The sequence below is a fragment of the Pristis pectinata genome, chromosome 3, assembly GCF_009764475.1.
Source record: "Pristis pectinata isolate sPriPec2 chromosome 3, sPriPec2.1.pri, whole genome shotgun sequence".
In the NCBI taxonomy this organism is placed as follows: Eukaryota; Metazoa; Chordata; class Chondrichthyes; order Rhinopristiformes; family Pristidae; genus Pristis; species Pristis pectinata.
The window spans coordinates 126,270,596-126,283,229 of NC_067407.1; the positions used below are offsets into that span (position 1 = coordinate 126,270,596).

Below are 12,634 nucleotides of genomic sequence, written 5' to 3' on the forward strand. Positions count from 1 at the left end.
TATCTACCTGAGGTAGTCAAGTTTGCCTGCATTTGACCCATATCCCTCTAAACCTTCCTTATCATTGTTCCTGTGAAAATGTCTTTTCAATATAATTGTACCCGGTTCTATCACTTCCTTTGGCAGCTTGTTCCACTTACCCACCATCCCATGTGGGGAAGAAGTTGCCAGTCACTTACATCTTTCCCCTCTCACTTGAAACCTATGTCCTCAGATTTTAGATTCCCCTACCCTGGGAAAAGAATCTGATCATCTACCTTACCTATGCCCTCATGATTTTATGAACCTCTATAAGGTCATCCCTCAGTCTGCTTTGCTCTAAAGAAAACAATCTCAGTCTATCCAGTCTCTCCTTGTAACTCAAGCCCTCCAGTCCAGGCAACATCCTTTTGAATCGTTTCTGCACCCTCTCAAGCTTAATCACATCCTTCCCATAGTATGTTGATTAGAACTGCACACAATTGCAGGCTTACCAGTGTCTTGTACAGCTGTAACATGATGTCCCAACTCTTGTACTTAATGGCCTGACTGATGAAGGAAAGCATACCATATGCCTTTTTCACCACCCTGTCTAACTGTGCTGTAAATTATGGATTACCTTCCCTTCCATAAATATCCACGGTTAGCAGCATTGGGAAATCTCAAAATGTCTTTGTTGTGAAGGGGTAAAACAGACACGAGAGAGAAAAAAGTACTTTTCCTATTTGTCCGCTTGTGTCAGTGTGAAAATAGGAAAGCCAGTGTTCTGCACTAAATTTTATACACTAAAAACCAAGTGTAATTTGTGTTACAGCATCCTCTGATTTGCTGTTTACTTTTTTTTGATAGCAAACTTAAAATAAAAGGACCTTCAGTGATTTTAAATTGTTCAATAAACAGCTTCTATTCATTACCGGCGAATAGACTTGAATTCTCTACTGAGTGTTACATTGCTCACAGGGTTCAATAAATATAGCACTTCAGTAGTGAAAGTTCAGAAGACCAGATGTGATGTCCGGCCAGATTTACTCTGCAGTCTAGGTGTTGAATTTCCAACCTTCCTCTTGAAGAAATGTCTGACTTTTGACAGCAAGGAGGTGGGAGGAGGCGGGATTTGTAGAAATAACTGATTGAACTTTGAGTTCAGAATTCTATGGCACAATTCACTGATGTGCCCAGGTATGGACCAAAGAACTGAAAGGGCAAGTCAGGTTTTCCAGTACAGAGGCATACTTCCTCACTCAATGGCACAAGTTAAGGAATCCCTACTTGCTTGGGAAGACATCTCAGCACTAATGACAATTTTTAATTATGCAAAGCAGACATATAAACATAATCCTTTATCTGGTCCCACCTACCACCACCTAGCCTATGCATCAACTCTCCCTCCTCCCCTTCCCTCCCCCACCTGGCTCCATCTACTCATCATTCATCGCCTCCCCCCCCACCCCCACTCTCCCCGCCCCTGCCCCCTCATTTTGTTCCAGCCATCACCTGCCAGCCTCCGTTTCACCCCTACCTCTCACTTCCATAAAATGGTTATCTTCTCTCTACACTTTCAGTCCTGATGCAGGGTCTCAACCCCAAAATGTCAACAACCCCTTTGCCTCCACAGATGATGCTTGACCTGCTGAATTTTTCCTGCAGTTTGTTTTTGAATAACCTTTCAACTTCTGTGTTCTGAATCTCTGCTACATCTTATATTCAGTTTTGATCAACGTTCTTCTCTGGTACTTTCCATCAGTTTACATCATGTTCTGCATAGCTTTCAATTATTATTGGTACTTAATCTTATGAATTGCAGTCTAGTTCCTTACCAGATATTCATCGAGATCTTTTGTTCCTGGATATTACTCGAGACAACACTAGCTGCTGTGACAAGTATCTATAGTTTGGGTTGAAGAAAACAATTAAACAATTAGGATCTGTTTAATTGTTTTTGTACATGTTGTTCTTGTTCTGTGTTCATAATCTCAATCATATCTCTGCATTACAGATTGAACCCTGCATTTTTAAACCTGGTTTACTCAATGAGCTTTCACAACCTCTGCATTCTGTTCAGTAGGATTTTCTAACATGTCATCTCCATCAACAAGATCACATTACCACCTTTCACTTGCTACTCACTCTTACCCCTGCCTTTTTTTTAACTGGGAAAGCCCCATTTCAAGTCTCTTCAGCTCCAAATTCCTGTTACTTCAATCCTTTTCTGATTAGCTTCCACCTGATACTCAATGTGAGTTTCATACTCATCCAGAACTTTTTTTGCAGAGCCATCTCATTCTTCACTGAATCCTACTTGTTATCCATGTCTTGGCTCACATATTGGTCCTTAAGTTTAAGCTGTCATGTTCAACATCAGACTGCCTTATTCTTTTTACTTCTCCATTGGTAAACCATTGGTAAGGAAATCCCTTTAAAATTCATCTTTTTCAAGTAAACTTTGTGACCTGAACTAATGTCTGCTTCTTTGGCTTGATGTCCTGGGGCATATTCTAGATAAAAAGGATGTCCATGAATTGAAGTTCCTTCCAGGTTCCCTTCATAGCTTATGTATGTGTGTCATAACTTGCTCTCTTGTGCTTCTCTCTGCATTTTTCACTGCATGCTATTTTTGGATTTGAATGCAAGGTGTTCAGTAGTGTACACATTAATTTAGCTGCTGCAAATGTCATGTTGGAATCTCTTGCTTTCTCATTATGAAATACCTTTGAGATGCATCCTAGATCATAAATTGGTCGTCTTAATAACTGCTTCACTTTTAACTGTAACTTGCCCTGATAAATATTTGTTAAGTTGTTCAGATGATAACACTTTCTAAATGACTGTTGAGCATTTTCACCGCTGCTTTCACATTTTCCACTGTATTTCTCAGGTGCGCATTCACTCTTCTTACAAACGCTGTTTAACTTGCACTATCCTCTAGCCCTCAGGTACAGCTGTTGTATTTATGGAACCCCTCTATAAATGGAACATGTATTGGTTGATACGCATGAAGGGCTTGCAGAGGTAACATGATTTATTGAGAGTGTGCTCTACAAAGTTGGTGTTGGGCATTTTCCCCTTAACACATAGCAGAATTGCAAGAAATCTATGGGAGATTCAAAGGATCCTTTTCAAGACTAAACGTTCATATGGTCTGTCCTATTTCTTTCTAATGCAGAAACTGATTATTATTTTCACAATATTTAAAATCTGGTGGAGGAAAAAGGATTAAATTTGAAGGCATTGATCTTTGGGAAGCTTCCTTCTATTAACGTGCATTGTTGCAGGTATCAGTGTGTAATATTTGTGTCAGAGAAAACTTGGATGTGATCAGGCTTGATGCCTGAAACAGGCTCATGTTTCTGATTTAAAAAAAAAACCTGAACATGTTCTTAAAATTAAGTAAGAAATTAATTCACAATAATTCTCTGTTTTAATAGAGGAAAAGACATTACTGGAGGTTGGACAGCAAGTGCCTTACACTCTTTCAAAATGACACTGGAACCAAGTATTATAAGGTAAGGACACATATTTAGTGCTGTATGGCATTGCAAGATAATATTTCAATAGTGTGAAGAATATTTTCATCATGTTACTTGTTCTGTTCATACAAAATATGGTTTCTTTACAACTGGTATTAAAGTTTTGTTGCTTGATGTTCTGGAATTAAATAGCTGGTTTGATTTACGGCTTTGTCGTACATTCTGAAGTGATATTCAGGACTGATAATAATTGCACTCATCAGATTGGAAAACATTTTAATAATACTACACAGACCCAGGTTTAATGTCCAGTAGCTGTTTCAGTGGTTAGGGAGCTACAGTTACTATCAGTTGCCACTGGTTAAAGATTGCCCTCTACTGGGATGTGTTTGCATGTGCTTTTTGTATCTGCATTTGTGTGTCAAAGTGGACACAGTAAAAGCAGATTTGGTTTACTTGTTGAGATCACACTCAAATATTCATAGATTTACTGGCCTGTTGGGCATATGAATTAGAAACTGCCTGAAGAAAGATCTGCAAGTGTTGGCGAATGCTGAGTCAAACCTCAAGATGAGTCATATTATCGGGAAAGTGGGGGGGAGAAACTTTTTTGTGGGGGTTGGGGAGAAATGGACAATGAAATGTAATTTGTATGGCAAATTGTTTGTCAGAGTGCAGTTATGACAAGCCATCAGGAAATATTGAAATGCTCATGACCTTATCTAGAAACTCAGTGGGTTTAGCTGAGATGGTTCAATTGGACTTTTGTTGCGTGATTTTGATCTTGAGATCTCCTTGAGTGGGTTGAGTTATACAGAGTTAGTTGCATGTTAATACGACCTTTTTGTAAATTCATCTGCTTCAGTGCAATGGCAGGGATTGTGTGAATTTTTCTGAGTTGTTCGTGTGGGTGCAATTTATCTTCGGTCAGGCTGTTAGTCACAGTTTGCCCCTTCGGAAATTTATTGGTCTGCTTCTCATTAGATTCTACTGGTTTTAATCATCCTTTGAAGTTGATAAAATCTGTGCACTATACCTGTGAGATAATGTACTTTTCTATCAATGTAACTGAAATTCTTGTCAAATTCACCATTCTGGTTGGATCATTTGTTTCCCCATGCAGTGACCCTGCTGCATGTGATATTCCCCAGTACCCTGCCATCCGATCACTGGCCAGGGCTGAATCTATGGAGGGAAATGGACAATCAACGTTTCGGGTCAAGACCTTTCACCCGGACTGCTTAGGTCCACTAAGTTCTAGTCCAGACGAAGGGTCTTGATCTGAAACATTGTCTGTCCATTTCCCTCCACAGATGCTGCCTGACTTGTTGAGTTCCTCCAGCATCTTGTGTGTTGCTCCAGATTCCTGCATCTGCAGTCCGTGGTGTCTCAATTTTTGTAGTATTTTTATCTTCCTTCAAACAACAGAAAATATTGTTTGATAGTAGCTTAGTGAAAACGTTGTCATCAGGAGTCTTAAACACTTAACCCAGGCTGATACTAAAGAGAATGCTGCACTTTTAGATGAAAGTTTATACTAAGGGCCTATCTAAAGACAAAATACTGTAGAAGCTGGAATTGTGATATGAAAAGCAGAAAATGCTGGAAGTAAACAGATCAGGCAGCAGCTTTGAAGAGTGAAGCAAAGTTCATTTTTCAGGTCCATGGCACTTAAATCAGAAATGGGAAAAATTGAAAATGAAATGAAATTTAAAGTGCAGGGGAAAGAGGGGAGGAGCAAAGAGAACTAAAGGGAAGGCCTGTGTTTGGGAGAAAACCAGGTGAGATTGAAGGACACCAGTGCTGGTGCTGCCTTGAAAAATATCTGTAGGAGGTGGAAATAGAAATCTAAAATACCGGAAGAGAAGTGGGAGGAAATAAATGCCAGAAGTATGAGATACGAAACTGGAATGGCTGATTAGTTGAAATTGTTGAATTCATTGGATTGGAGAACATGTCTTAAGAGAAAAGGTTGAGCGAGCTAGGGCTTTTCTCTTTGGAGCGACGCAGGATGAGAGGCGATAGAGGTCTAAGATTATGAGGGGCATAGATAGAGTGGACAGCCAACATCTTTTCCCCAGGGCGGCAATGGCCAATACCAGAGGGCATCAGTTTAAGGTCAGAGGAGGAAAGTTCAGGGGAGATGTCAGAGGTAGGTTTTTTACACAGAGTGGTGGGTGCCTGGAACACACTGCCGGGGGTGGTGGTGGAGGCAGATGCAATAGGGACATTTAAAAGTCTCTTAGATAGGCACATGGAAGTAAGTAAAATGAAGGGTTATGGGCTGTGCAGGAGGGAAGGGTTGGATTGATCAGGGAGTAGGTGTTTATATAGGTCGGCACATTGTGGGCCGAAAGGCCTGGCCTGTGCTGTGCTGTACTGTTCTATGTTCTATGTTAAGTCCAGTGGGCTGTAAAGTATGAGCTCCTAAGATGAATTGCTATTTCATGAGCTTAAATTGAGCTTCTTTGGAACAGTGTAGAAGGTCAAAGTGGAATAGAGAATTAAAAGGATAGGCAACTGGAAGCTCAAGATCACCCTTGTGGACTGTATGGAGGTGTACTACAAAATGGTCAACCAATCATCATTTGGTTGCTCCAGTGTAAAGGAGACCACATTGAGAACAACAGTTGCAGTGCACTAAATTGGACTGAATCACCGCTTCACTCAGTTTTCCAGCAATTTTTGTTTTAATTTCAGATTTCCATCATCTGCTCTTTTTTGATTTTCACTTAATTGTAGAATGTCAGTGTGGTTAAATGGGGGTTGCCACAAATGAGGCCCCTTTACTAAAGTAAAATGGTTTGTTCACTTGATTTCATTGTGGCTCCGTTGCAGACTTTAAGCTGTCCCGCTGCACCAACACACTCTCTAATTATTTAAATTGCAGCATTTACGGGTTAGAGTACTGAGTCACGTAGACCAACAATGTTCCTAGTTCAATCCTTGGTCATTTGGGGCAGCCAGACTTCTATGGGACATTTCCTGAGACACACTTGCAGACAGAATCTGAGGGTCAAGGATGAGTAATTGTCTGGGATTCCTGCTCCTCACCATTCTCTAATACCTCTGCTTAATGTTGTGCATGTATGGACACTGAATGAGGGAGGGTTGGGTTTACCCCAATTGCTCCTTTGGCTAAGAAGGCTTCACAAAGTAGAATTGTTTAGCACAGAAGGGGGGCACTCAGCTCGCTGAACCAGCGGAGCTCTTTTGAAGGAATACTTCAGTTGGTCCCTTGCTCTGGTACTTACTGTGTAGCTTTGCATTTGTTTTTCCTTCAAGTGCATTTCTAGTTCCTTTCTAATATTGTAATACAGAGCATTAGCACTTGGTATTTGATAGAGTTTTTCATTTTGTCATCTTGTGTTCTTTTGCATGTCCTTGCCCTTCCATCAATGGAGATAGTTTTAGAGAATGGTTTCTGAAGGAAAGGAGGCTTTTTGGCCTTTTGAGTCCAGACCAGCTGTTTGCAAGACCAATCTAGCTAGTCCTACTCTCCTGCCCTCCCCATTAGCTCTGCAAATTCTTTCCTTTAGTATACTCATCCAGCTTCATGCCAAATTTGAATCTACCTCCACAACTACCCCTGGCAGTGCATTCCAGACTCTCCAACTGTTTCCTTAATCTATCAGCAATCTAGGGTGCAACCTGTCTGGACCAGGTGATTTATCCACTTTCCATCCAGCTAGCCTTTCTGGTATTTCCTCCATCAATTTTTACCCTGTCCAGAATCTCAATTACATCTTCCATAGCTAAGACTCCAGGCAGCAGCTTCTTCCTTGTTTAAAGACCAATGTAATTCATGTAGTACCACATCCATGCCCCCATTCTCAATGAGTAAATTTTGCCTTTTGGACTCATACCAGCCACACCTTTCCTCTCCCAACCCTTTTCCTGTTCACATGCCAATAGAATATTTTTTGATTCCGTTTTGTTTGCTGTCAGTCGTTTCTCATACTTTTATTTCCTTTTTTACTTCCCTTCAGAACTTTCGGTGATCCGCCTGATTCTCACTTGTGATAACAACCCAACATTTGTCATGTACTCTTATCTCTGTTCAGGTTTACCCTGTCGATTTCTTGCTATGTCCAGATCTTGTGATTTTGAACACATGCATCAACTCACCTTTCGGCCTTCTCTGCTATAAATAGAACAACCCCAGCTTTTCCAGTCAAACTCCCAAGTAGCCAACATAATCAAAGGCTCCACCCAGTCCGGACATTCTCTCTTTTCCCCCCTCCCATCAAGCAGAAGATACAAAAGCCTGAAAGCACATACCACCAGGCTCAAGGACAGCTCCTATCCCGCTGTTATAAAACTATTGAATGGTCCCCTATTACGATAATATGCACTGTTGATCTCACACTCTACCTTGTTATGGCCTTGCACCTTATTGTCTACCTGCATTGCACTTTCACTGTAACTGTAACACTTTATTCTGCATTCTGTTACGGTTTTACCTTGTACTACCTCAATGCACTGTTGCAATGAAATGATCTGTATGGACGGTATGCAAGAAAAGGTTTTCACTGTACTTCGGTACGTGTAGCAATAATAAACCAATTTATTCTTGGAATCATTCTTTTCTACACTTGATAAAGGTCTTCACATCCTTCCTCAAGTGTGTGGTCTGGAGCTATTGTGTCCAGAAGCATTGTTATCAAGCCAGTGCTTTTTGTTTTGGAAATTAAGTGCAACTTCCTTGCTTTTGTCATTATATATTGTTATTCTCTCTTAAGATTTTAAGGGAATCTGAGAGTATAGGGTTAGTGAGGTTAAAAAGCAGCCACGGTCTCACTGAACAGTGGATCGTGCCAGGAGGCTGAATGGCCTATTCCTGCTTGTGTTTCTCATGTTCTTTGTGGAAAAAGCCCTATATTTCCAGTGCACTTTCTCAACCACTTGCAAAAATTTGCCATTTGTATACCCTCAGGCTGCCTGTTCCTGCACCTTATTTAGAATTGGATGCTTGGTTCTTCCTACCAAAATGTATCATATTGTTAACATTTATCTGTTGTTTGTCTGACCATTCCACCAACCTGTTCTCTCTTGAAAACTGTCAGCGTCCTCCTCACCATTTACTACAGTTCCGTGCTTTGAGGTATCAGAAACTCTTGAAATTGCACCTTGTACACCCTGAACTAATTCATTCATAGTTATTACAGAAAGCAGTGATCCTGGGGAACCCCACAGTAAATCTTCCTCCAACTTGAAAAGCAGCCAGTCACCACTAATCTTTTCTCTGGGCCTAGTCCAATTTCTTAAGAAATTTCCCATTTTATTTATGAGCTTCCACTTTGCTGAATAGTGTGTTATGTACCTTTTGAAAATCCATACACATACCATCCAGCTCACTGGCTTGATTAACACCCCTATGGACGGTACAGAGCCACTGCCTCACAGGTCCAGTGACCCAGGTTCAATCCAGACCTCTGGTGCTGTCTGTGTGGAGCTTGCACATTCTTTCAAGTGCTCCCGTTTTCTCCCACGTCCCAAAGATGTGTGGGCTGGTTGGTTAATTAGCCACAGTAAATGGCTACTGGTGCATAAGTGAAGGGTAGAATTTGGCGGTGGTTGATGAGAATGTGGGGAGAATTAAAAAATAGATTAACGTAGGATTAGTGTAAATGGGTGGTTGATGGTTGGCACGGACTCGGTGGGCTGAAGGGCCTTTTTCTGTCCTGTATCACTCTATGATTCCGTGACTCTTGAGCTTTCTCAGAGTCATCCAAAAAACATGGTTTTAACCTTCACTTTTCAAACTTTTCAAAATGTGATGACTAAACGTGAGGCTCTGAAGTTGTGTTCCTATTTGTGTTGCTGTTGTCAGGATTATTATGAATGGATTTTTGATTGTGAAGTATTAGGGGTCATCTGAGTCATTGTGATACAAAAAACACAACCCATTTGCCATTAGTAATGGGATTAAAATATTGAAAAAATTATAGCTCTTCATCAAAGTCAAAGCCTGGAAAATAATTCTGTATTTTTACTATTTAGATGGGATTCTTTTAGAGAGCAATCTTGATTGGCATAGGCCAGTTGGACTGAAGGGCCTCTTTCCATGTTGTATGATTCTATGACTGGAAGATTACTTGTTCTGTAATTTACAGTAAAGAAATGCATTTTTGCTGATGCACAGAGTATGCACAGGGTTCAGATGGCATTCAGCCACACCAGGCCTGAGGTTGGAACAGATTGATAAAAAGGGAAGTATTAAGGCAACAATGCTAGGTTCCAGTAATGTCAATGAATATGCTACAGATCCTTCATAATATATTTGTCAATTTAATCCCTGCTTTGAAAATGGTTGTCCAGCCTTTGTCTAATTATGATTGTAAACAGTGGGAGTAACCATTCTTAATAATGCCACTTTCATCATCTCAAACAAACTTCAAATCTCTAATATTTGATACCAAATTTAATATTTCTTGGAATTGTGCCAAACTTTCAACTTCCTTGTTGGTTGTAACACTTTTCCCTTCCTCCCTTTACCACAACCCACTGTCTGAGCTTGCTTCCCTGCCTGCATGTGGTCCAGTAACAGTCATGATAGGGTCATGACATTATATGTTCCTCTACCCACTCTAGCATGGGTTTGTGTCTCTGTTGGAGCAAGTGAGGATTCTCTTGACACAGTGTATTTGTTTTATTACTTCGGTTCCCCCAATCCATTGGATTTCTCAGTAACACTTTGTAACTTTGTGTGGAATTTTGTTGACTTTGTGATAACTGTTACACACTGTCTGTGCTCTTGGGTTAAAAATGCTGCATGCATTTTGACTTTAGTGCATAAAGGAATTGTTTAGCAGCGCTACGTTGTCCTGATGTATTTCTGGTTTGCTGGCTGCACTCTGCACTCTGCAGATGTCCATCTGAATTCAGTTGAAGTAGTTTGACACTGGTTTGGAATCTGTATATCATGATAGATTTTGGGTTCATTTTCCAAATTACAAATACAAATAAAAATTAAGAGAAATAACGGCAGGCACAAACTCAGTCCAGATGTAGTGTCTCAGTACAAGAATTTGACTATCCTTTTTCCTCCACAGATGCTGCCTAAATTTAAGAGGAAATCTTTCCCCTCTACTTGAACTTATGCCCTCTAGTTCTTGATTCCCCTGCTCATTTACCCTACCTATACCCCTCATGATTTTATATACCTCTATAAGATCACCTCTCAGTCTCCTACGCTGTAAGGAGTAAAGTCCTAGCCTGTCCGACCTCCCCCTATGACTCAGTCCCTCAAGTCCTGGTAGCATCCTTTTAAGTCCTTTCTGCACCCTTTCCAGTTTAATAACATTTTTTCTACAGCAGGGCAACCAAAACTGAACACAATACTCCAAGTGCAGCCTCACCAGCATCCCATACAACTGCACCACGACCTCCCAACATTTATACTCAATGCCCTGACTTATGAAGGCCAGCATGCCAAAAGCCGCTTTCACCACCCTGTCTACTTGTGACTCATGTACTTGTACTCCAAGGTCCTTCTGTTCTACAACACTGCCCAAGGCCTTGCCATTCACTGTGAAAGTCCCACATTTATTTGACTTTCCAAAATGTAACACCTCGCACTTATCCAAATTAAACTCCATTTGCCATTCCTTATGCCACTTACTCAGCTGATTGAGATCCACCTGTAATTTTCGATAACCTTCTTTCCCACTATACCACCTATTTTAGTGTCATCTGCAAACCTACTAACCATGCCTTGTACATCCTTATCCAAATCATTGATATAGATGACAAACGACAATGGGCCCAGTACTGACCCCTGAGGCACATCACGAGTCACGGGCCTCCAGTCTGAGAAACAACCTTCCACCTTCACCCTCTACTTTCTACCATCAAGCCAATTGTGTATCCAGTTAGCCAGCTCTCCCTGGATTCCATGTAATCTAACCTTTGAGAGCAGCCTACCATGTGGAATCTTATCAAAGGCCTTATTGAAGTCCATATAAACCACAACTACTGCCCTGGCCCCATCAATTTTCTTGGTCACATCACCAAAAAACTCAATCAAGTTCACAAGACGTGATCTCACATGCACAAAGCCATGCTGACTTCCCCTAATCAACTCCTGTCTTTGCAGATGAACGTATATCTTATCCCTCAGAATCCTCTCCAGTAACTTACCTACACAGATATTAGACTTACTGGCCTATAGTTCCCAGGTTTTTCTTTGCCACCCTTCTTAAATAAAGGCACAACATTCGCTGCCCTCCAGTCTACTGGCACTTCACCTGTGGCTAATGAAGATGCAGATCTCTCTGTCAGGGCTTCTGCAATTTCTTCTCTTGCCTCCCACAGTCCATGGTGACCAAGTTGCCTGCCTGAGCTAGTCCCCTTCAATAGGTAAAGAAAGACCAGAAGGGAAGGATTGTGTTAGGGTGCCAGAAGGGAGGGATTAAAGGACAAAAGGGATGGCGTAGTAAGCCAAGAGCTCGATGGAAATGGGATAAGAAACAAAAGATGGGCCTGGTAGAGGTATAAACAGCAGCAGCAGAATTGTTACTAATAATTACTGGCCAAAAAAAATGGATGGCATTGGTTATAGTGTACAATTTTATGACCAGCAGGTTGTAAAGTGTCCAATTGCTGTTCATTGAGCTACCACTGTGTTTAATTAGGTTTTTGGAAGAAGCTGAGTATGGAGTGGCTAGAGTTAAGGCTGAATAAGCAATGAAAATAGTAGGTGACTGAAAGATGGGGCCATGGTTGGGAACTGAACTGACATGTTCTGTGAAATTCTGTATTGATTTCTCCACTATTTATATTCCAACAGAAGAAGGTAGCTGTTGTCATGGAGTTTAAGCAGAACAGCGAATAATGAGGGCAATCTCTATCCTAAAACACTGCTTAATCACTAAAGTAACTCACTTACGCCGTAGTTGGCTGAAGAATCTAACTCTTGAATGACCATGCTTGGCAAAGATGATGCAGAATTAAATCATCAGACCATGGTATGATGTTTGCATCATGTTGACTCTTTAAAGCTTGATGTGTACTCCTTCGACAACCTCTCCTTTGTGTCCTGAACATGTGGTTGAACGGGAAGATAGTGCCCTGATGCATCATCTGTGTGAATGAACTTTTGACTGTCCTGAAAATATTTTGCCTCCCAACACTAACAGGAACACAGATGATGAGATTGGCAGAGAAAGATTGCCTCAACACATTAG

The 12,634-nt window shown here is 41.0% G+C and overlaps 1 protein-coding gene across 2 annotated transcripts in view; it reads left to right on the forward strand.

Annotated features, from left to right (window-relative positions):
• Positions 1-12,634, forward strand: part of prkd3 (protein kinase D3) — a 294,030-nt gene that overhangs the window by 220,536 nt on the left and 60,860 nt on the right. For both annotated transcript variants that reach the window (XM_052011314.1, XM_052011315.1), the window contains exon 10: positions 3,405-3,482. In XM_052011314.1, the coding sequence (XP_051867274.1) occupies positions 3,405-3,482 (78 nt within the window). The remainder of the gene's footprint in view (positions 1-3,404; positions 3,483-12,634) is intronic.